Raw genomic sequence first — 25942 nt, 5'->3', positions numbered from 1 at the left:
ATCTCCAGAACCCTTCTCATCTTGCAAAACTGAAACTCGATCCCTTAAATGTTAAAGTCTATCCCCACCCCCCACAGTCCCTTACAACCACCACTACACTTTCTATCTCTATTATAGGTACCTCTGTAAGTGGAATCCTACAGTATTTGTCTTTTTGTGACTGGCTTTTTTCACTTTGCACAGTGTCCTCAAAGTTCACCCATGTGGTAGCATGAGACAGGAGTTCCTTTTTAAGGCTGATTGGACATATTATATGGACATAATAATAATAATAAGGGAGAATAAGTTACTCAGCTGTGTGGACAGACCACATTTTATCCATTCAACCATGACAGACACTTGGTAAAATGAGTGGATTTTATGGTATGTAAATTATACTCCAATAAAGCTGTCTTTTAAAAAACTCTATTTAAATATCCTTTATATAAATATACTTTATATATTGCTAAGTATATATTTCTAATAGACTTTAAGGTCACTTCCATTTCTTTATATTTCAAACATTGCATTATTGTCTTTCTTCAGAGCTCCTTGTATACAAGGGCTTTTCCAGTCATCGTACAGAGTTAGAAGTGAAATTTCTAGGTTATAGAGTATGTGTATTTTTTATTTTATGAGGTTATGCCAAATTTCTCTCCAGAAGGGTGGTGCCAATTATACACTAGAATATGTAAGTTCCCTTCTCCATAGCTTTGTGCATTCCTCGTATTGCCACATTTTTACATTTTTAATGATCTGTGCGATTGAACATCTTTTGATTTGCTTTTGGCTCTCTGGGATTCCCCTTTTTTGAACTTTCTGATCATATCCTTTGTTTGTTTTTCTATTTCATATTTCTACTGTGGCATTCTCTTGTGTTCTTATTGATATATAGGAATCTCTTAGAGTCTGGATACTAAGCTGTTATATATGTTGAAAGCATGCGGAACAGATTAGTGGATAAATAGCCAAGTCAACTAAAGGCAGAGATCAATAGGAGATGGAAAGTGCCTGGACTAGGAAATTAACAGGGCTTTGGGATAGTCTGAGATCAGGGCCACTGTGATATTATTGCTGTTATTCTGTATGTGCTTACAATAGAGCATAATAATAATAATAACGTTACTTATAGAGCACTTGTATGTGCCAGGTGCAGTGCTAAACAATTTCTCACATGACCTTGATGCTTGATGCTCAGAATGAACCAGTGAGGTAGATATTATTATGTCTCTTTTATGTATGAGAAAACTGAGACTCAGGGAGATGCAGCCATTCACCTAAGTAGCCTAGCTGAGACTCTAGCCCAGCTCTACCTGATTCTAATACCTTTTTTTAGTTTTTTAAAAAATTTTATCTAACAATATCTATGCATAAAGAATCAAATAATATCAAAATACCCCTTGCTGTTAACTACATTATGAATTCTTATATAATCAGAGTCCAAAAATTATTTGTTGAATGGATGAACCAAAGAATCATTGCCAAAGACACACATCCACAAGATTTAGCAGCTGAATCCTGGTGTCAGGGGAGGGAAAGTGTTCCTACCCACGGCAGTCTGAAGACAGATGAAGAAGCTCACAAGGAGAATCCTAAGCGCATAGAGAAATGTAAGCAAGGCTTTTCACTGAAGTATTGTTTAGAGTACTGAGAAATCTGAAATGTATATGTCCAGCAACAGATGATCGCCCAATATATCAAGACGAAAGCCCATGATCACCAAGAAAGCCCACGTGGCTGTTCCAAATGTTATAAGAAAACATGTTCCTGATACAGTGCTAAGTAGAAAAAGCAAGTTACAAACAATGGATGTAATATTAAAAACAGCATTGAAATGTAGTAAATACGTAAATATGAGCATATGTCAATTTTAAAAAGCCCACAAAGATATTAAACATTTTAACAGAGCTAGTATTATGAATGATGTGGTGTTTGTTTTCATTTTTTCCTTATTGCTAGTTTCTAATTTTTCTACAATGAACAAGTATCACTTGTATAATAACAATTCTTTCTTATCTCTAAAAAAATAAAGGGCAAAACCTAAGAGTCCTTTAAAGGAGCTGGAGTCCAGAGCAAAGGATCTCAAGGCCATGTGAGGCGGGATCAGCCAGTGGATCCACGGTGAGTTAACTCAGCACAGGTGGGAGGAGAGTGCCCAGCCTGCAAGGGCACTGGGAACAAGGCTTGCACACAGCCCTGGGGTGTGCACAGGTGGATTTCAGCCTCCACCACTTGGGCCAAGAGCCGATTTCCTGGAGTGGTTAAGAGCTGAGGCTGACAGCTGGAAGGCCTGGCTGGTATCCTGGCTCTGCCACTGACTGACTCAGTGACTTTGTGTATGCAAGTAAGTTGTTCATTTTTTCTAGACTGCAGTTTCCACATTTAAAAACTTAACAACTAATACTATTGACTGGAAGCCTTACAGATAACATAAACAGTTGATAAACACACATTTTGTATGTTAAATATATTTTAAACTATTTTTACAATAAGTTAGAGAAATGAAAAGCTTTTTTCAAGTTGTTGAAAATCTCCAAAAATTTTTCCAATATATTTGATGACAAAAAGATCTGCACTTAAGTGGGCCCATGAAGTTCAAACCAGTATTGTTCAAGCATCAACTGAAGCTGTGTTTGTTCCCAAGGGTGTGGTAAGAGGGGTGCTTTGCTTTGATGGGCCTGAGGCAGGGTGACAGACAGCAAACAGCTGAAAAATGCACACCAGAAACTCATAGGGGACAGCACAGGTCACCGGTTGGGGAGAACTGCCTGGTCAGACTACAGAAATAAGAAATCATTGTTGTTTTAAGCCATGAAGTTTTCAGGTAGTTTATCATACAACAACACAGCAATCAGGTAACTGATAAATAGATTTTTCTGCCAGTAGAAAATAAAACTTTCTAAGCATTTCAGTTCAGTATAGTAAAGGGGAACCATAGAATGTGATGACAAGGGGGCACTGGACCCAGCAGGGGTGAAAGCCCCTGCCCTGATCATTTCTGCCACTGCTCTTAGAATAAAACCCACGCTCTTTACTGGCCTGCGTGATATGGCTGCTGCAGAGAAATTTTGCTAAGCTCTCCTTCCAACTCATTTGTCCTTCCCTTTCAGCCATGCTGGCCTCCTTTTTGTCCCTGGAATAGTACTGATTTGGCAGTACTGGGTCATTAAGGAAACTTAAGAAGAGTTGTACCAGAGGATTTCTATGCCAGAGTGCTGTGCACTAGAGAGATGAATGGAGAAAAGATGGAGGGGAGGTGATTTACTCAGTATGTCAGTAAAAATGCAGGAGGAAGACAACCACCTGAGGGGGTGGCAAAGGTCAAATGGATGGGCTTGAGAATGTCATTTGTTACAACTTCTATTTTTTTATGATTACAAAAGTAATTCATGGTAATTAAAAAAATTTTAAATATTACTCAAGTAGTGGAATATAATATAGTAGAGCAAGGCCACAAAGCTGTCATCTCTCTCCCAACTAACATGTGATTTTTTTGTTCATTGTATAACAGATTCAGATACTGTTATCTGTATTCATTTACCTTTGGCTTGGTCAGCATACTGCATACATCAGTGTACACACAGGAAATGCCTGTTCAATATCTATTGTCAGCCACAGAGGTACTTTCACCAGCTATTTGTACAAGGTAATCATTTTCCATTCTTTTTCTTTCACAGAGCGTATTTGTTTAACACAATATAAAATACTGCTAGCACCCACCTAACTTCAGAGCAAAACTAAAAGGCCCACTGACTTCATTTATAGTCACTTTAATGCCATACAGATGTCACTTAAATCTTCCCTATGACCTTTTCACATAGGTGAAAACAAGTATCTGGAGAAAGGGTTAAATACAAATATTTCACTACTTAAATTCACCTAATGAAATGCACAGGATCTTCTAATTCTAAGACTGAGATAATTCATGGAAATTATTCATTTAATTTCCCACTTGTATAATCTCCTCCAAAAATTAAGGATTAAAGAATTATCTGCTTATTAAATAAATAGAATTTTATTCTGAGCATTTAAAAGATTTAAATATCTAATGATACACAAACTATGTGATTAGGATCTTTATGAACTCTGTCAGAGTTCAATTCATAACATTTAAAATGCCATATGTAAAGGAATTGAATTATTAATGAATCAAAATCAAAATCATCAAGCTTGCACAGCTTGCCCTGGGCAGAGTCAGGTTGGCAGCAAAATCTGCCTGATTCTGGAGGCAGGGTTCTGAACCCCTGGATCATGTACCATAGCCTGACTCACTCATGTATGTGCGTGCGCACACACACACACACACACACATAGTTGGCCAAGTGCTCTATGACATAGTGGTTAGGCATCAATTCTTGCTCTCTCTCTCTCTGCTTTATGCCCTCTGGTTTTTCTTGGAGTGTCATAGGATACTTTCCTTTCCTTGGTACTCACAGGATATCTAAATAAAGGGCTCTGCCCCCAGAGGCCTGCGGGAGGGCCTAGCCTGGGTGGCTTTTCCAGACCTGCCTATCTTTTCACTCCTCTTCTCCAGAGCCTCCAGGCCCATCTTTCATATCAGAACCCGGCCTCTGCTTTCAGCAAGCTATTAGACTGACCAGCAGCTTGGCCTAGTGGTTGAACTGCTAGACTCAGGAATCAGACTGCCTGATTTGAGTGTTGCTCTGCCACTTACTACTTGTTCCCTTGAACTTGTTGGTTAACCTTGGTGTTACACAACCCTTATCAGTAAGATGGTGATAAGAGTACTCACACTGGAGGACTGCTGGAAGGATTAAATGAGTTCCTGCAGGTAAAGTGTTTAGAACAATGTCTGGCACAAAGTGAAGGCTCTAAACATGTTAGAAACTAGTATTCTTGAATTCTAGCTCTGTTCAACTCTCTGCATCTCCATCGACTGGGAGGCCTCTTCAATTTCAGATGTGCCCCTTACTCAGTGCTGGCTCCAGGGGACCCAGAAGACCTGGGCAGCCTCCCCTACATTCTACCTCCCTCCAGAGGGGGTAAATCCATACATTGTTCTTCGCTCCTCTTTACCAGGTACGTTTACTTTACCAGGTACAGTTAATAAATTATCTCCTGCATTTAACAGCTAGGGCAAACTGACAAGTGCTCCCATAACTTAACTGCTGTCTTAAAAGTAGGCCCTGACTTTTAAGGAACCACGTTCATCCAACAAATATCTAGTGGGTCCCTAGCATGTTCTAGGTACTGCTGGGGCTATGTCACAGAACAGGACAGAAAATAAAGCAAGGAAACGTAACTAGAAGTCAGCATTCTAAGGCAAAATCAAATCAGCAATTATTCTTGGGTGACCTAATATATAAACGCTGTCTCAAAATACAATTTGAATGGCCCCAATAAACAATGAACTACACTGCTGATTAAGAGCCATTTGGATTCAAGTTCCACTGCAGCTGACAGATAAGAATGCTCCAGTTATATAATTTTGGCTGGAGGCCGGTTATCATTCAGTTTAAACATGTATTTCCAATGACAGAATATGAGGAACAGCTGCATTGAGAAAATGCAAATCTATTGTACAGATCTTGAAAAAGAAGTTCCACTGGGGTCTGACTAATGTTGATGTAATTTTCAAGCCTTCAAAAATGACCCACAAAAGACCGAGTGACCAAGGGGAATCAGATTTAATCAAGGAATCCTAAATCGAGAAAGGAAAGAAGTTAATGGTAATTCACCCACCTTGCCTATTTGTAGCATTCAAACTACGGAGCTTCCTAGCAAAGCCCGAGGAAGGAAGGGCAGGAAGCGAACCATTCCATGTTGCCTTAGAGCATCACTAAATATTTCCCCTCATCCTCCCAGCAATAGGAGCCCCCCTTCCATCCCTTTAAAAGTAAGGAAACTGAGGCTCACGGATTACTTAGGACCCCGCTGTGAGGAAGAAGATTTTGGACTCAGTGTGCCTGGCTGACTTTGAAATTTATCAATCCTTGCAATTGTAAGAACCTATGCTTTATAAATTCCTCGATTATTCATTATAGCATTTAAACTTTAATGCTCCATTCTTGCACCCTGCAGCATGTGATGCTTAGACCATTTCCATTTAGTCCCGGGGCAGCTCATCTGTGGGATGTCAAAGATGAAATATGAGTTGGCACAAGGATGCCTCATTAATCTCTAATACAAATAGAAATTTCTGATTCTTTCAAAGCATTTTATCATTTCCCGGAGGAGGGAATCTGTGCCTAGATCCCTCGTTACAAAATTATTTATGGGCAGACATTAGATATGCATCCCTCGATGTAAAAATCTTAATTACTGCCCTCTTAGCTGATTTTTGTGCCCTCTGAAGGGGTATAAATTAGAAGAGTAACAGCTGAATAAATCAGAGTGAAGCTGCACAACTGAATACAGCTGCAGTAAGATCCAGACGTGAATTCCCAGCATCTAGATCCACTCTTGCTGTTTCTCCACATTCCTTCTTATTTCAGAGGAGCAAAAGAACAAATACAAAGGGGAGAAAAAAATTAAAACGACCTTAGTTCACCGTTATCCTTCAGCTACTGAAGGCTCTGCTACTAGTCTGTGGTTTTCTTGAGGATGGGGCCATATCTCCTCCTTCTGGGTCCCTCCTCAGAGCACTCCCCCATCATCAGCACAGTAGGGCTTAATGTTTTTGAATGGAACTGAACTTGGGTGACTTAATCTGTTTGCAGATGTCCCTTACACACATTCAAAAAAGGTTATTCCACTGTGCCCATTTCATTATTTAACCATTGTATTCCTTCCTTTGTTAGGCTAATGAAAGGCAGGGCACGTTGCATGCACTCTGGCCAATAGCAAAATTAAAAAGAAAAATTCCTGAAATGTGATTTGCGAGAGGGTCTAGGCCCCTTCATTTAGAAGCACGACCAGCAGCCAGACAGAAAAGCCACCAGCAGGCCAGGCTGGGTAACAGCAGGGCCAGGCTGAGGGCTCTGCTTTCCAGCCCCTGGCCTCACTACCGTTCCAGCCACAGCACCTTGCACCTGTTTAATGCCACAGGGAGGAAGAGAAGGTCAATCCCAAATAGGGGACAAGAATTAAGTCCTCAGGGGAAGCCAAATGAGGAAATGAAAAATACACAAGGATTAGAAGCCATGTAAGGCAAGTAACAATCTGTTCTCCAGAAAAAGCTATGAATGAAAACGATCAGTATTTCCTGGAGCTATTTAGAGGACAGCCACCAAGTCCCATTTTGGGGGAGGGATGAAGGGCTCTAGGACCATCTGGGCTTTGGTGGACGATGTGCTCCATAGCTTACTAACTAGGTGAACTTAGGGAATGCTCAACTCCTCTGAGTTCCAGGGGCATCCTCTGTAAAAAGGGATCTGGCTGAGAGGGTGATAGGAAGAATGAAATAAGACAAGTCATCTAAAGCACTTTGACCAGTGCCAATGTATGGACAACTACTCAGGGCAACAGCCTCTCTGACCACGAATACTCTTACTGTTATAGCAGCGGTCAAACCACAGGGGAGAGGAGAGCTATGACCTGGGCTGGAGAGTCGGGACTGAAGTGCTGACATTTACTTTACCAGCTCCTTCTGGTTACAGTCTCCTTCAGCAGAGTGCCTTATTGTGTTAATGAAAATGGACATTTGAACACTGTGGTTCTTCCTGGTTCAATCAGAACAACCAGTCTGTACCGCATGTCGCACAGACAGCTGGCTTCAGGGTGATAATAAGAAGTATCTGCTGAGTGCTCACTGTGTACCAAGCCTCTCCCAAAGCAAGTAACATGCATGGCATTTGGCATGACGTGGAGCAGGGGGAGGCCAGAGGCAAAGGTCAATCCAAAGCTAGATAAGAGGCCAGGACAGCTTTCATCTGCACATGCAAGAAACAGGAGCAGAAGATGCAAGAGACAAGAGCAGAAGACTCAAGACACTTGGTAGATGCCACCTGCCTGGGAGAAGGGTGGCAGGGAGGCCAAGCAAGGCAGAAAACCTCTCCGGTGCAGAGCAGCCAGACAGATGGCTGTGCAGTGGCTGGAGTTAGGTAAGTAAGCAAACATAGGCTTTCCCTCTCAGCGGCATCACTCTGAGGACAACCACTGGATAGTGCTGAGATAGTGAGCTACCATCTGAAGAAAATGGATTATTGCACATTTGGAAATAAATAAACCCTCCAAAGCAACTAACCTCAAAACATTTTCCTTTCTTTGCTTGGTGAAGCAGGCTAGCCATTCCAGGAAGCAGCACTGGAAAAATGAACATTTCCAAATATTCTTTGGGGGGACCTAAAACAAACAAGACAACCCCCACTGAAAAATCCCTAGTGGCCCAAGTTAATCTGGGAGAATCATTTGCTTCAGAACCAAAAAAAGGTACTGTCCATGAAATAACATGACCTTAAATGTTACATCTCCCTTCAGATTGCTGAGCCGAGCTCTATTATTAAAGGAACTTAAAATATCTCTGTGAGCCTCTGTAGTCTGGTGAGGATGTAGGCCGAGGTCTGCACAGGGCCAGAGCCAGAGGCACAGCAAGGAGGCCAGAGTGGTTGGAGGGAAACAGGCAAGGGGAGCGTGATAGGAAGAGAGGCCAGAGAGGAACAGGGTGGGGGTACAGTGTGCAGGGCCTTGCAGCCACAGTGGTGGTGGTGGTGGTGGTGGCTGCCAAGGCCCAAAGTGCATGAGCAGAGAGAACAGAACAGAGCAGCAAGCAAGGGCCTGGCACCGGGCACAGCCCGAGGAACTGGGGCTCAGGGAGGAAGGTGTCAAGAGCCTACACCTCTGGTTAAACGCTGGCAGCATGACATTTTCTTCCACTTCTTAGGTGTTTCCCCCTTCATATTTAATGTAGAATCAAAGTACGTTTGTTGTTATTTATCATCTTTACTACATTTCACCCTTAAAGACCAATCAGTGGAATAAATGGTACTTCTCTTAAAAATTAAAATTAAAACAAGAACACATTCTTTCTTATGGGATCACCCTAAGGTCTCTCTGTCTACTCCATCCCCACCCTGTGATTTTGCTACGTTACAAGCTCCAAAACTTAAAAGAAGAAATCTTACTTCCTTACTTACATGTTTTTGGATTAACTGTTTCAGATTTAACTCGAGGACAGGGAGCAGGTGAGCCCACAGCCGAACGAGGAACTGCATAAAGGCGTTCTGTGTCAACGCTGGTTTCCCTGAGTGGTGAAACCTGGTCGAGGGTGGGGGAGAGAATCAGTGCATATGAATAGTTTACACAATTGTATTTTCTTTCATAATCTAGAAAAGGATAAAATTCTGTATCAGCCTTTAGGTTCAAGGGGCATAATGAGCACAAATCTTTGTCTCTATTCCCTCCTGAGAAACCTATAAATGGCAACCCAGGAATAAACCCCTAATAGAGAAAAGAGGAGGGGGAGCAACAGCGGATGAGAGATTTGCAGACATTTCCAAAAGAAACAGAGATGAAGCCTGTTGCCCTGTAAGAGAGGAGGGAAATGGCAGCCCAGGATCCGCGAGAGGAAATTGCCCCAGAGGATGGGCTTCACCATCTACAGAATTACAAAGGGCTTCGATGCTCAGGGCTCAACCGCTCGGAGGGTGGGAATGAGAAAGGCAATGACAACAGGAGGGAAAGGGGCTGGGGCTCTGCTAGCCGGATGTCCACACCCCACTCCTCCCACTCCTGCCCTCTTCAATATATAAAAGCTATGGCCACACCAGCATTGTATATCCAGCTCTCCCTCCTTCCCAGTGACTCTTCTAGAAGCAAATTAAACTACTCAGTGTGCCATGCTGGTAGCCAAAAGGAACAACAAAGACTTCACGATAGATTTGGAGGCTCCCTGCCCACTGATCCTGAAGTAAAGTCTCCCAGTAGACAGTCATTCCCCTTGAGCTCCCCATCAGTGCTTCTCCTCAGAGAGACCAGAAAACAAGCCCACATGTACGACAGAAGAAAACCATACCAGCTATGTAGAAAAATCCACTCAGGCCTCCTGTTTAAATTTTGGATAAACCAAGCTCCCTACACAGTTAAATAACATCAACAGCATAAAAGGCAATGAGCAAGACCTATAAAGAACAGCTGACCCTGGAAGAAGCATGAATAATTCAAGGAAGGAAACTAATTAGTATCTGCAGAGAATTTGAAAGAGCATCCATAAAGCAAGAACAGGGTGCTATGAAAAAAGAATCATCACAGGTCTAGAAAGTTCTAGACACAAGAATCACTAACAGTGGCAGCTGCAGTAATGTGCCGTAAGTCTAATGACAGGTTTTGGTCCCTTTACTGTGACCCTGCATGAGTCCTTGAGTCTCTCAGAGCCCTGCTTTTTTTAAACTTCATTAAGTCCCTATTTTACTCCAAGATTACTGTCTCAGGGCCTCCCTTCCTGGCCACCCTGTACTTGGCCCTCTTTCTTTGACACAGTGTTCATCTTGTCCATCTTGGCATGACTGGAGAAATCCACTCTGTCTGCAACTGTCCCTAACATAGGTGTGGTGTCAGCTCCACTGTAAAGGTCTTTTCACCCAGGATGCCATCTGAGCCCCCAGAGGCCCTGTGATTTACGCAAGGGTTATCTGTTCCATTTAAAAGATGTAGAAACTGAGGCTCAAAGAGGTTATGTGATGCCCTTTAAGCCACACCCTGGGTAGGAGAGCCAGGACTGGCCCAAATTCCAGCACCTTCCCTTTCCCACCTCCTGACTCAGCACACTATCTGATGTTCACCAGCCATCAGTGCTGTTCCCAGGTCAGAGCCTTTCATTTAGGCTGAAGCAGGGGTGATACTCACAGTAATCATAGCTGCTTGTTTGACTTTATATTCCTCTGGAAAGGGAGGCAGCTCAGCTTCATACTCTAAAGGGAATGGAGAGGGAAAAAAAAAAATCCTCAATTCCATACTCCATTGCAGTTTGTGATGTAATTTCCTTTCTCTGAATAAACACTCACGAAGTATATTTTGGTTGGTGGTTTACAGAAATCAAAATCAACTGGCCATTACAGGTTAATAATTAATGTGAACTGCCTTATTTCAGAAGGACAAGAGACAACTGTTCTCTTGCAGGAAAAGTCAAGCAAGGCTTTATCTAAATTGAAGCCTCTTTTCCTGAGGGTGCAACATTAGATTTTGCCCTCAAATTATGATAACTACAAGAATAAAAGGACGAGGAGAATGGATAGGAAGGCTAAGGGAAGGAAGGCACCAGTAGCATACGGGGAGGCAAGGGGAGAAAAGGAAGAAGAGGGGACTGTGATGGAAGAGTAGAATGAAAAAGCAGCGGCCCCTTGCAGCCATGGGGATGGGCGTAAGGTTAAGAGCACCCGACCAGGCTACATGGCTGCAGGGCAATCCCGTAACTCTTGCTACTCAGAGTACTGCCAGAGTACCAGCTGCAGCAGAACCCCAGGCCCCGGACCTGGACTGCATCAGCATTTTAATGAGATCCCTGATGACTTTAAGCACAAAATATCTGGAGAAGTTCTGCTGTAAACTCCAGGCTGGCTGCACATCAGAATCACCAGGGAGCTTCTTGAAAATACTAACGTCTGGGCCCAACCCTAGAAATTCTGACTCAATGGATCTGGGGCAGGAGCCTGGGAATCAGTATTTTTTAAGGTTCTCCAGATGATCCTAATGTGTAGTGAGATGAGGAACTATTTCCAGCTTTCAAGATTGATCACGGTCAACCTGTTGAAAAGCCTAATGCAAAAAGCACTCCCACAGCTCTATAGGGTAACAACTACTGCTGAGAGAGGGCAGAAATGCTTGTGGACTACATACATTAGTTACATCCCTAAAGGAAAGACTGCTGAAAATATTCTGAAAAGGTTGTTTTCAAGGCAATCGCATAGTTGCTTTGCAGCAATAAAGAAAACAAAATTTCTGGGCAAGATGATATTAATGGAATACAACTGTGTTGGACACAAATTTTATTCAATTACCTAGTTTCTTACCAGGTAGTAGGGCATCTCTCAACCTTTTTTTTTTTAACTCCTAGGTATCAGGCTGAGGATACGTCCAACAGGCTGCAGGTTACAAGCAATTCTGATTGCCTATACTAAGTATATTCATCTTCTATTGCTGTGTAACAATTACCACAAAATTAGCAACTTAACACAGATTTATTATCTCACAGCTCCTGTGAATCAGGAGTCCGAGTGTGGGTCAGTGTGTCATCAAGCTGAAATCAATGTTGGCCATGGCTGTGATCTCATCTGAAGGTTGGGATCTTCTTCCAAGCTCACTGGTTGTTGGCAGGATCCAGACTTTTTTGTGATTTTGTATCTGAAGCCCTCACTTTCTTTCTGGTTGTTGGTGAGGACTGCTCTCGGCAGCTAGAGGCCACCCTCCAGTTCTTGTCATGGACAGTACACACGTGGTCATTCGCCACTTCAAAGCAAGCAGAAGTCTTACTTGTTTTCATCTCTCTGACTTCTTTTAAGGGTTAACCTGATTAAGTCAGGACCACCTACAATAATTTACCTAATTTAAAGACAATTGATTACAGACTTTAATTTTGTCTAGAATATCCCTTGACAGCAATGCGTAGATAAGTGTTTGAATAACCGGGAGGTGAGTGCACTAGGGGGCAGGAATCCTGGGGGCCATTTTAGAATTCTGCCCAACACAGCAGCCCTAGCTCTACCACTTTTTTTCCCTCTCAAACAAGCATGTAAATTCAACCTTCTTCTTGCAACACTTTGAGAATCACCAATATAGTGTTAAAACTATTTATTTGGATTAAGATACATATACTTAGGGCTTTGCCTGGTTATAAAAGCAATACATGCTTATTGTGAGAAAATTCCAAATAATTCAGAGATGTCTTATGTAGACAGTGTGAAATCACACTTAATCCCATTACAACTCATAGCCATTGTTAGGTCTGGCATAGATCCAACCAAATCTTTTTCAATGCATGTACTACATATGTACATATGTACAAATACCTTTATTTTGGATTGCTTAGAGTAAGTCAAATCATCCAAGTACAAACCTTGTAACACTGTCCTTTTTCTTCATAACTCACTTTAGTTTTACCCACTTGAAATTTGTAAAAATTAATGATTATATCTTCTAACAGACTCACCATCACAATCCCATAATACTTACAGAATGTAGGAATGAATGAATGAACACAACACACAGTAGAGCAAGTTACCTGGACTCTATCAATTTGTTCATTTGCATTTATGGAGAACTCACTATGTGTAGGGACAATTCTAGGTGTTGAATCTTGGACGTCTTTCAATGGTGATACGTTAGTGATGTGCCTCATTTATTTAACCAGTGGACTCTTAGTGGGCATTTAGGTTGTTTCTAATTTTTCATTATTACAAACAAGGCTGCTGAGGGCATCTTTATATACACATCATTGATCAGAAAGGAGGTATTGTTGTAGGATTCTTAGATATGGAAATGTTCTGTCAAAGAAAAAAAAAATTCAAACTTTGGGCTAAATTGCCAAATTTTCCTCCAAAAGTTTACAATAATTTATATTCCTAATAGTAAGACTACCTGTTTCTCTAGGGTATTGGCAATTTGATACATATTTAAAATGATACTTTATTTACATTTATTATTTATTTGCCATTTATATTTTTCCCAAGGAGATCTCTAAGGAGGTCACTTAAATTTGATGGGAATGGTATAAAATTTTTAATCATATAACCATAAAAAATATATAGTTTCAATGATTATGAAGAAGTATGGGAAAATATATTAGATTAGAACAATCTGATGTGTTCGTTGTTTCAAGATTCTATGTTAAGGAGAATCTGGCATATTGAGTATTTGTCACTCTGTGATTTCAATTTAAAATATTTGTGATTTCAATTTAAAATATTTGATTACAGACTGATGCTTTTTACATGAAAGCCATGTGAATTTGTGCGAATTTGATTAAGTTAGTGAAGAGTATTGAATCATTAAAACAACTTAATTTACCATGGTTTAATTTGATTTCTAAGAGAGGCTTTGGTGCTCAGAAAACTTTGTCTATTTAGCATTAGAAATGCTTAAGACAATCATGTATATTAACAAATGTTTACAATCTTTTAAATTATTTATTAAATAATAAAAAAGTAATAAATGTTTACAATCTTTTAGTTACCTAAGCTTAATTGATTAGCAGAATTCATGTTATATGCAAATTAAATTAACATTAATCTAAGAACAAGTAAAGGTGGTTGTTCATTTTATACAATAAAGGCAACGTTCTCCAAGAGGCAGAGCGGAAAGGATCTGTAACCCACTGGGCAGAAAGGAGCCCTTGTGCCCAAGCTGGAACTCTTCCCTCCACGCTCCAGGTGTGCCCAAGTCCAAACTCACACCGCTCGCTGCACGACATGCCAGTAAGTTGAGAGACAAGATGTTGGAACAAGGAAAATGACTTTATTTGGAAAGCCAGCAGATTGAGAAGATGGCAGACTCATGTCTCAAAGAACCATCTTAACTTAGGGTTGATTTCAAGCTTCTTTTATTTTAGGGAAGGCAGGAACAGAAGGGAGTTTGAGGACAGGAAGCGATGATCAATCTCAGACATCTGGACATCAGCAAGGACCTGAGACAGGTTGTGAAACTCCTTGTCCTTGGTTAGTTGACTACAGCCACTTCTTTGATGTGGGTCTGGCCACGATGTTCCAGTAAGTCCTTGACAATCCAGTCCTCATTTTGTACACACTTCTTTATCTCCTTGGCAGAGGAGACTTTTGGGTTAAGGGGCTGGTTGCATTTTAAGTTATGAGCAAAATTCCTTTGATGATTTACATGCCTATGTTCAGGGCTGCAGGGCGGAGCAGAATTTTTACCCAAATATTAAGCAGCAAAGGAGACAGAGACAATATGAAGCAAAGATGCCAGCTTTTTCACTCAGTTACCTGGGGACACGAGGTAATGAAATGTCTATTGCTCAGGCCACTATAAGCTGGGCTTTCTGTGATTTGCAGCTGAACGTCCCTAACTGAAACAGCAATTAAAATGTAATGTTTACCAAGTGGCCTACTGGAAAGGGATGGAGAAAGAAGGTGAAAGAGGCTGGAAGTGAATCTAATGGACACTTAGCCAGCATACACTATGGAGAGGGGTGTATAAAGAGCTGGAGGGACAGCTCATGCTCTGGTGAAAGGATGGGGGTAAACCAGTGGTTATTCGATGTCAAAGCTCTGGTAGCACTGGAGAGAAGTGGCATCAAAATCAGTGTAAGGGATTATAGGCTTTCTAGAAGAGGGTGAGTCTTGAAAGATAAAGGACAAGGAGGCAGAGGTGTTCCAGTGAGAGGCAAAGCATGGACAAAGGTGTGGAGGAATGCAACAGCATGGCACACTGCAGGAAGAGTTACTTGTGGCCAGAAGTACACAGTATGGGACAGTGGTGCTGTGCCTAATACCTTGCCTAGAGAGCTCATTTAAAATGCCCCAGGGAGTCTGACTTATCAGGTCCAGGACACAGCACAGGAATCTACATTTGAACAAGTAGCCAGGAAATTCTGATGCAAGTGCTCCCAATCTGCACTTTGAAGCATGCTGAAGTTGCCTAAGGGCTTGTACTTGAGTATCGCACACAGGAGTTTGAGCTGGTTCTGCGGCTTATTTAGGTTAGGTGTCCTAACCTCTGTGCCTCAATTTCCTCATCCATCACAAGTTGTTGTGAGGTTTAAATGAGGAAAAGCACCTAGCACAGTGCCTGGCACATAAAGAGCAGCTCAATAAATGGTAGCCATTAGGGTGGTTTGGGCAAATGGCAGGTGATGAACCTAAAAATATATAGGGGTCAGATCATTAAGATGCTTCGGTGTTCAAGAGTTTATGTTTATCATGAAAGCTATGAAAATCACTGTAAGTCATGGCATGATATAATCAGTTTGAATTTCAGAGAGGTTCCTGTGGAAGATTATCTGGAAGGAGGATTTCCCTGATAAAAAGCTACAGCAGCCAACAATTGGTGCTTGGAAAACTGGTCAGCGACATGCAAGAGAATGTCTAACTCCATACACAAAACTAAACTTGAAATGGATCAAATAACTAATGTAAGACATGAAACCATAAAAATCTTAGAAGAAAACAGACAAAAATCTACTGAACATGTGCAAATTTTTTCCCAGATACATCTCCCCGGGCAAGGGAAACAAAACCAAAAATAAACAAATGGGACTACATCAAACTGAAAAGCTTCTGAACAGAAAGGACACCATAAGCAGAACAAAAAGGCAACCTACAGTATGGGAGAATATATTCATAAATGATTTATTTGATAAAGGGTTAATATTCAAAATATATAAAGAACTCATATGCCTCAACACCAAAAAAACAAATAACCTAATTAAAAAATGGGCAGAGGACCTGAACATTTCCCCAAAGATACACAGATGGCCAACAGGCACATGAAAAGACTCCACATCGCTAATTATCAGGGAGATGTAAATCAAGACCACAATGAGGTATCACCACACCAGTTAGAATGGCCACCATACAAGATCATGTGTTGATGAGATAATAACAAGTGTTGATGAGGATGTTGAGAAAAAGGAACCCTCCTATACTGTTGGTGGGAATGTAAATTGGTGCAGCCTCTGTGGAAAGCAGTATGGAGGTTCCTCAAAAAACTAAAAATAGAAATACCATACGACCCAGTAATCCTACTTCTAGGAATTTACCCAAAGAGGAAAAAATCCCTGATTCAAAAAGATGTATGCACCCCTATTTTTATTGCTGCATTATTTACAATAGCCAAGATATGGAAGCAACTGAAGTGTTCATCAGTAGATGAATGGATAAAGAAGATGTGGAACATGCATACAATGGAATATTACTCAGCCATAAAAAAGAAATCTTGTCATTTGTAACAATGTGGATGGACCTAGAGGGTACTATGCTCAGTGAAATAAGTCGGGCAGAGAAAAGACAAATGCCATATGATTTCACTTACTTGTGGAATACAAAAACAAAACAAAACAGGAATAAAATAGCAGTAAACTCATAGACACTGAGAAGTGACTGGTGGTTGGGGTGGGTGGCTGGGTAGGGTGAGGAGGATAAAGGGGCACAAAAATTCTCAATCACATAAGCTGGTCATGGGGATGGTAGTACAGCATGGAGAACATAGTCAGTGATTCTGTAACATCTTTCTATCTTGAAAGATAGTAACTGCACTAGTGGGGGTGAGGATTTATTTTTTAATTTTTAATTTTGATATTGTTAATGCACAATTACTTGAACAACATTATGGTTACTAGATTCTGAAGGGCCCCCACACATAAGATGGCGAAATTCCTGCTTCTCTTCCAGGTCCTCGGTTCCCGCCGGTGCCACCTGAACCCCAATCACCCCTCGCCCCCCTAATCCCAGCACCTAACCAATAGCCACCAGCCCCGTAGAAGTGACACCACAATCACCCCATGCCCCTTCCTATATAACCCAACACCTTTCCCTAATAAAGCGGAATTCTCCGGTGAATTGCTGCTGTGTCGCTCCTTTCCTTTCATTGGTGCCGAAACCCGGGAGACGGGACACCCCAACTGGGCCCCGTCTTCCCCCCGACACCAGCAGCAGCTTGCCCTTGTCCTCCTTTTCTGGCGCTGGCTCCTCACACTCACCACTCCTCTTCGGCCTTTGGGTAAGTTTTCCCCCGGAGTGGGCCGCTCTTCCCCGACGAGGAGGGAACTCTCCCCGCCTCAGGCCTTCACGGCTGCGGCGGACCCTCAGGTCCCTCCTCCAACAGCCATAAACGAGGTGACTCCTTTGTGGATGAGAACGCTCCCTTCCCCCCCCTTCCGTTCCTTCTGCCAAAAATTCCTTTTGCCGAAAATTCCTAGTAGTAGGTACCTCGTGACTCCGGCACTCTGCCTTCTTAGAGAAGTCTGGGTGACGACCCACACTTCCTAAGAAACTGACTCGTATACGCGTTTCTGCAGACCACCAAGGATCATCGGGGACGCCCTTTGTCTCCTTGCGGTCTGCTCCCAGTCCGAGGATCTCCGTTCGTCTTCCCCTGTTTGTCTCCTTCTCTGTCCTTTAGCCATGGGAGCCTCCTCATCCCTCCCTGAAAGTTCACCTCTTGAATGCCTGCTCAAGCATCTAACTACCCTCTCCCTGACAACTGATATAAAACCAAAACTTCTCTGTAAATACTGCTCCCAAGATTGGCCGACATACCCCCTAGACAATAACAACGAATGGCCCACAGGGGGAAATCCTGATCCTAACATCACTCGCGATCTCTTTAACTACTGCCAGCGCCTGAAAAAATGGAGATTCCCTATACCGAAGCTTTCCACCTCCTCCCCCCGCCTCCCCCCAAGTTCTCCTAGCCTGCAAGCCGTATCTCCCGCAGAAGCCTCCCGCCCACTCCCTTCCCCTCCTCTCCAACAGCCCCTGCCCCTTGCTCCACCACCATCTCCTCCCCCACCTCACCCCCCTGCAGATCAAGCCTGAGCCTTTCAGCCCCCCTCTAAGTCCCAAGAGCCTCTTCCATCTTTGCCCCCATCACCTGTTTCTCCCCCACAGACTGAGCCAGAACCCTTCAGTCCCCCACTGCCGTGTGTCTCCGCTCTCGAGATATCTTCGCCTGCTGCTTAATAGCAGGTCTGAAAAACGCAGCTCGTAAAGTAGTCAATTTTCAAAAGCTCCAAGACATAATTCAAAGGAGTGAGGAGACTCCCTCCGAGTTCTTAGACAGACTCACTCAAGCCCTATTACAGTATACCAGCCTGGACCCAGAAATGCCTGACGGAAGACATGTCCTTATGACATACTTCCTAGCTCAAAGCTACCCCGACATTAAAGCTAAATTCAAAAAGTTACAACAGGGCCCCGCTACCCCACAGACTGAGATCCTAACAGTGGCCTTTAAAGTCTTCCATAACCAGGAGGAGAAGAAAGAACGCCATAAACAAAAGGCTGATCAGGCCAATTTCCAAATGTTGGCCTAGCAGATAAAACCACAACCTGGGTGCCCCTTTACAAACAAGCCCCCCCCAGGAGCTTGTCTCAAGTGCGGAAAAGAAGAACATTGGTCAAGGGCGTGCTCCTCCACCAGATCTCCTACCACCCCATGCCCCAGATGCCACAAAAAGGGCCACTGGGGGTCTGATTGCCCAGCCACCCGAAGGGGAGGCTGGACGAACAACCCCCATCCTAAGCCCACTGTAGTGGGGCTGGCAGAAGAAGATTGACGGGGCCCAGGGGCTTCTCGCCTGACCATTTACATTACCAAACAGGAGCCCAGGGTTACCTTAATAGTAGACGGCCGCCCCATCTCCTTCCTCCTAGATACAGGAGCCACCTTCTCAGTCTTGCGAGAATACCGGGGCCCTACCACGCCTGCCATTACTCCTATAGTCGGGGTAGGAGGTAAACAGATTTTCCCACCAACCCCCCCCCCCTTTATGCACAATCCAAGACAATCCCATACCTTTCTCCCAGTCCTTCCTGGTTATGCCCCAGTGTCCCATCCCCTTACTAGGACGGGACATCCTTTCTCTCCTCCATGTCTCCATAACTATATCCACTCCCACAGCCCCCAGTACTCCCTTTCTGATGGCCCTCATAGCTGACGTCCCCCCTCTACCCAATGAAAGCTCCAGTTCTGCCCTCATACACCCTATAAATCCCAAAGTTTGGGACATTACAAGCCCCTCTGTGGCTCTATGTCCTCCTGCCTCTATCAAATTATGTAACCCCTCTCAGTATATCGGTCAGGCCCAATACCCCCTAACCACTTCAGCCCTCATAGGCCTCCAACCCATCATTCAAAATCTTGTAAACAAAAATTACCTCAGACCCACTCACTCCCCGTTTAATAATACCCCCATATTAGCTGTTAAAAAAACCAACAGATCTTTCCGCCTCGTCCAAGACCTTCGCCTCATCAACATGGCCATCGTCCCTATCCATCCCTTAGTCCCAAATCCATACACCCTTTTATCGCAGATCCCTGCCTCGGCCTCCCACTTCTCAGTCCTAGATCTCAAGGACGCATTTTTTTTTCTATCCCTCTAGACAGACCCCTCCTCCCAAGATTTTTTCGCCTTCACCTGGACGGACCCATACACAAGACATTCTGAACAACTCACTTGGACAGTTTTGCCACAAGGCTTCCGAGTCGACCTTATTACAATATGTGGATGATCTTCTCCTCTGCAGTCCCTCGTGGGAACAGTCTCAATTTGACACTGCCTCCCTACTTAACCTTCTAGCTTCCAGAGGTTACTGGGTATCCCCTGTCAAAGCTCAAATCTCTTCCCCTTCTGTCACTTACCTCGGATTTCTTCTATCTCAACAAAGAAAGTCCATTACCTTAGACAGAAAACGGCTCCTCTCTGACCTGCCCGTTCCCAAAACCAAGACAGAAATCCTTTCCTTTCTAAGCCTGGCTGGGTATTTTAGAGCGTAGATCCCTAACTTCTCCCTGTTGGCAAGACCCCTATACAACCTCAGCAAGGGCCCCCCTGAAGAACCATTATCCTCCTCACCCCAACACTCCTTCATTAAGCTCCGTCAAGCCCTTGTGGAAGCCCCAGCTCTCCATCTTCCTGATTTGTGGAAGCCCTTCTCATTATACATTCATGAGAGGTCCAGTCAAGCTCTAGGAGTCCTAGGCCAACATTATGGCCCATCCTTTGCCCCAGTAGCTTATCTTTCCAAGCAATTAGACCCCACAGTTCGGGGATGGGCCCCCTGCCTACGGCCATTAGCCGCTGGACAGCTCTTGCAGAAGGAAGCTCATAAACTGACATTCGGGGCGCCCCTTACCATTCTGTCCCCACATCACCTAAAGGATCTCTTAACCTACAAAAGTTTACAGACTCTCCCTCCCTCCAGACTCCTGACCTTACTGTCCTCTTTTCTCCAAAATCCCGTTCGCCCCCTTTGCCATTCATACCCGAATCATGACTTTTTCCTCCTTTACTGCTCCCTCGCTCTCTCTCGCTTTTTTTCCTCATTCCTATTGTCTTCCCCGCCACCCCAGCCTCCTTTGTATGGCGATTCAAAGTCAGACAGACTTACACACAGCATCAAACAAAAATTACTGCCCTCATTGCCACATCAGACTGCCCTCTGAAAGGCTGCTCCGAGCCTTTATACCTCCACTTTCCTCCCTCCACCGAAGTGTTCACTAGCAGCTACCTTTATTCTCCCTACCTCTGCTTCCTCTATGACCAAAAGCAAGCCTGTTGCAGGCGATGGCCAGACACCTACGGGGATGTCCCTACTGGTCTTGCGCCATTCACTACATGGGTAACTCCCGGTACCCACAGTATTACTCCTCCAACCCATTCTCTTCAATACTAATAAACCCCTTCCTTACCTGGCTTTGGCCCATTGCAGGCCCTATAATAATCATTCTCCTCGCCTGTCTCTTCTTGCCTTGTAAAGTTTATCAAATCCCAAGTTGGTAAAATCTCTAATCAAACTTCCAACCAGCTTTTACTCAAGAACTACCAGCTTTTAGCCACAGAAGATCCCTCACCCTCACGTAACCTCCTCACCACACGCTGAGATGGACCCCTCTCTCCGCTGGAAACTGTTCCTGGAAACAATGGCCGCAGACACCTAGCTTCTAGCACCCGGATCCTCTTAGCACCATTAGAATCAACAAGTCCTCGACCTATGGTTACAGGGAACCTTCATTGATTTCCAACCTGACGAAGTCCACATCTACTCGTCCTTACTGTGGGGAGTCCTATCAACCCTTTCCTCCCAGTCCTCAAGCCCTCACTCCCTTCTCTGCCCCCGTTCAGCAGGAAGCAGTCAGAGAGAAAGCAACGTCCACAACCCCATAGAGGAGAAAGGGGGGAATGAAGGGCCCCCACCCATAAGATGGCGAACCTCCTGCTTCTCTTCTGGGTCCTCGGTTCCCGCCGGTGCCACCTGAACCCCAATTACCCCTCGCCCCCCCTAATCCCAGCACCTAGCCAATAGCCACCAGCCCCATAGAAGTGACACCACAATCACCCCATGCCCCTTCCTATATAACCCAGCACCTTTCCCTAATAAAGCGGAATTCTCCGGTGAATTGTTGCTGTGTGTCGCTCCTTTCCTTTCAGATTCCCCTATTATCAAGTCCCCCCACATACCCCATTACAGTCACTGTCCATCAGGGTAATAAGATGCTATAGAATCATTACTTGTCTTCTCTGTATATATTGCCTTCCCCATGTCCCCAATCCCCTACATTATGTGTGCTAATCATAATGCCCCGTTTTCCCCCTTTTCCCTCCCTTCCCACCCATCCTCCCCAGTCCCTTTTCCTTTGGTAACTGTTAGTCCATTCTTGGGATCTGTGAGTCTGCTGCTGTTTTGCTCCTTCAGTTTTTTCTTTGTTGTTATACTCCACAGATGAGTGAAATCATTTGATTCTTGTCTTTCTCCACCTAGCTTATTTCACTGAGCATAATACCCTCTAGCTCCATCCATGTTGTTGCAAATGGTAGGATTTGTTTTCTTCTTATGGCTGAATAATATTCCATTGGGCATATGCACCACATCTTTTTTATCCATTCATCTACTGATGGACATTTAGGTTGCTTCCATTTCTTGGCTATTGTAAATAGTGCTGTGATAAACATAGGAGTGCATATGTCTTTTTCAAACTGGGCTGCTGCATTATTAGGGTAAATTCCTAAGAGTGGAATTCCTGGGTCAAATGGTATTTCTATTTTGAATTTTTTAAGGAGCCTCCATACTGCTTTCCACAATGGTTGAACTAGTTTAGATTCCCACCAGCAGTGTAGGAGGGTTTTGCTTTCTCCACATCTTCACCAACATTTGTTGTTGTTTGTCTTTTGGATGTTAGCCATCCTAACTGGTGTGAGGTGATATCTCATTGTGGTTTTAATTTGCATTTCCCTGATGACTAGTGATGTGGAGCATCTTTTCTTGTGTCTGTTGGCCACTTGTGTCTGTTGTGTCTGTCTGAATTTCTTCTTTGGAGAACTGTTCAGATCCTGTGCCCATTTTTTTATTGGATTATTTGCTTTTTGTTTGTTGAGGTGTGTGAGCTCTTTATATATTTTGGATGTCAACCCTTTATCAGATCTGTCATTTATGAATATATTCTCCCATACTGTAGGATGTCTTTTTGTTCTACTGATGGTATCCTTTGCTGTACAGAAGCTTTTCAGCTTGATATAGTCCCACTTGTTCATTTTCACTTTTGTTTCCCTTGCCTGTGGAGATATGTTCATGAAGAAGTTGCTCATGTTTATGTCCAAGAGATTTTTGCCTATATTTTTTCCTAACAGTTTTATGGTTCATGACTTACATTCAGGTCTTTGATCCATTTTGAGTTTACTTTTGTGTACAGGGTTAGATAATAATCCAGTTTCATTCTCTTACATGTAGCTGTCCAGTTTGCCAACACCAGCTGTTGAAGAGGCTGTCATTTCCCCATTGTATATCCATGGCTACTTTATCGTATATTAATTGACCATATATGCTTGGGTTTATATCTGGACTCTCTATTCTGTTCCACTGGTCTATAGGTCTGTTCTTGTGCCAGTACCAAATTGTCTTGATTACTGTAGCTTTGTAGTAGAGCTTGAAGTCAGGGAGTATAATTCCCTCTGTTTTATTCTTCCTTCTCAGGACTGCTTTGGCTATTCGGGGTCTTTTGGGGTTCCATATGAATTTCAGAACTATTTGCTCTAGTTCATTGAAGAGTGCTGTAGGTATTTTGATAGGGATTGCATTGAATCTGTAGATGGTTTTAGGCAGGATGGCCATTTTGACAATATTAATTCTTCCTAGCCAAGAGCATGGGATGAATTTCCATTTATTAGTGTCTGTGGGGGTGAGGATTTAATAATATGGGTAACTGTTTAACCACTATGTTGTATACTTGAAACCAATATAAGATTGTATATTAATGATATTTCAATTTAAAAAATCTATAGCAGCAATCCAAAGAGGCCATGGTAAAACCTGGTATAAAGCAGTAGCCATGGGAATGACAGGCTGAGGAGTTCAGGGTTACAGACATTAAGCAGGTAGAATTTATAGGACTGGAGAATGAATGTGGAGACCATGGAACGTGGAAGGGAAGATATAAGACGAATCTCTGATTTCTGGACTGTGCAGCTGTGTGAATGATGGCAACATTCAGGGAGATGGAGTAAGCTGGTGTCTAGAATAGTACATGGGGTCATGCCTGGCACAAAACTTAAAACAAGCATGGGTAGATATGTTGACTGAATTTATCAGGATAATTTCACTGGAGCCATGAGGTAGGTAGGAGCTGGTCTGCAAAGGTTGATAAGGGAATGGGAATAACAGTGGTGTGAACAAGGGCAGTGTGTTCTTTCCAGAAGCTTGGCTGTGAAGGCAAGACAGATAGAAAAGACCCAGCTGACAGAGGTCAAAGGAGATGTCTTACCAGGGTGACAGACCAGAGGATGTATGGAGGGGAAAAAGCCAGCAGAGAAATTAAGGATGTAAGAGAGGGAGTGAGTGAGAGAGCAGGTGAGGAGGGAAGTACGAGCTTGAGATAAGGTGATGCAGCAATGGGAGAAGGCACTATGAATGTTCGTGATAAACACTGCTGAGAGCTGCCTGTTGTCATTTTTCTACAACTGTGCTCTGTTGCTGTTGGGGGAACAAGCATTGATTCAGAACCAGTCCATGTTGGTATCTGGCAGGTGGGATGGAGGGACCTGATTTTATGACAGCTTTGAGGGTTGAGGGCAGAGTGTTAGGGGTGATAGACCAGTGGCAATGATGAGGATGCTGATACAGGAACTACAGCAATATCCAAAGAGAGGACTGTAAGCCCAAGTACTTAAGACTCAGTCTTGGTTAAAACTATAGTTAAAAATCACAAGCAATGATACAATTCAATTAGAAGCCTTGGCAGGAAACAGTAATACAAGTGCTTTTGAGAACACAAAGCCCGGAGTTAGTCGTCACTGGAAAGATGAGGGTGAAAACTGAAGAACATTTACAAATACTATAAAGTTATAAAGGCATATGCGCGCGCACACACACACACACACACACACACACACACACACACACACACACACACAGGAGCGGCAGCCACGTAGGTAAAGGTCCTGTTGAAGCTAGATATTTACGTACTCTGTATCTCATCTTCCTGAAACTGAGTTTCTGACAGGTCTGTTTGCAGTGATAATTTGCTTTTTAAATGGCGATATCCTAATAGAATGTAATACTTAACCTCAAACATAGGATTACAACAAAGCTTGCTTTTCATGTTTGTTGTGAGAAGCTAAATTTATTCATTATGTTTGTATAGAAAATTACAATGTTAGAATGTTTAAGAAATTTGGTTTACTTGTCAAGTTATAATAATCATCTTAGTGCCTGTGTGTATAATTCACCATCTTTGACCTCATTAACTTCATGTTGTAACTCTTATCATTTTGTAGGTGACATCAACACCCTTGCTTTTCAGAGAGCACCAGAACCCTCTGTCTTTGCTTTCTCCCTACAGGCCTGTTTGACAAAAATAAATTTCAGGATTTTAAAACACAATGCAAAGCATGTTTCTTTGTTAACAATAATGAACATTTATCGAGCACTTTCTACATGCCAGGCCCTGTGCTAAGCACTGTCACGTGTATTCTTACTCCATCCTCACAACAGCTTTGTGAGGTGGGTACAAGGATTACCTCCCTCTTACAGATGAAGTTGAGCAGCTTCCCGAAAAACACACCAGCAGTAAATTGTATTATGAAAAGGTGTTTGACTTGAAGAAGTCAAAGTTGTCTTTTGCTTTCCTGCGGATAAAGCCACAATAACCACCTTCAAATATGTGAGTGGATTCTTTAGGGTACAGTGATTAGCAGCTTGGGTCATAGCACCAAGGATGTGAGGAGCAACGGGTAGAAGTTACAAGAACATGTAAGATGAAACAGACCTTTCTGGTCATAATGTGACGCTGGAGAAGTAATTGAAGCACTGGATGGGAGGTGAAATAACAGCCTTTGAGGGGATATATCAACTCTGAGGCCATTATTCTCTTCCTCCTCTGTATTTCCCACATCTTTCAACAA

The 25942-nt window shown here is 43.0% G+C and overlaps 1 protein-coding gene across 6 annotated transcripts in view; it reads right to left on the bottom strand.

Moving 5' to 3' along the window:
* Positions 1-25942, bottom strand: part of IQCK (IQ motif containing K) — a 134180-nt gene that overhangs the window by 107061 nt on the left and 1177 nt on the right. For all 6 annotated transcript variants that reach the window (XM_057486992.1, XM_036917054.2, XM_057486995.1 and 3 more), the window contains exons 2-4: positions 10723-10787; positions 9015-9135; positions 8126-8223 (exon numbers count right to left, since the gene is read on the bottom strand). In XM_057486992.1, coding sequence (XP_057342975.1) covers positions 8126-8223; positions 9015-9135; positions 10723-10787 — 284 coding nt within the window. The remainder of the gene's footprint in view (positions 1-8125; positions 8224-9014; positions 9136-10722; positions 10788-25942) is intronic.

The sequence above is a fragment of the Manis pentadactyla genome, chromosome 10 (assembly GCF_030020395.1).
Source record: "Manis pentadactyla isolate mManPen7 chromosome 10, mManPen7.hap1, whole genome shotgun sequence".
In the NCBI taxonomy this organism is placed as follows: domain Eukaryota; kingdom Metazoa; phylum Chordata; class Mammalia; order Pholidota; family Manidae; genus Manis; species Manis pentadactyla.
The sequence above is the reverse complement of the archived record's forward strand: the minus strand, read 5'-3'. Positions and strand labels throughout refer to the sequence as shown.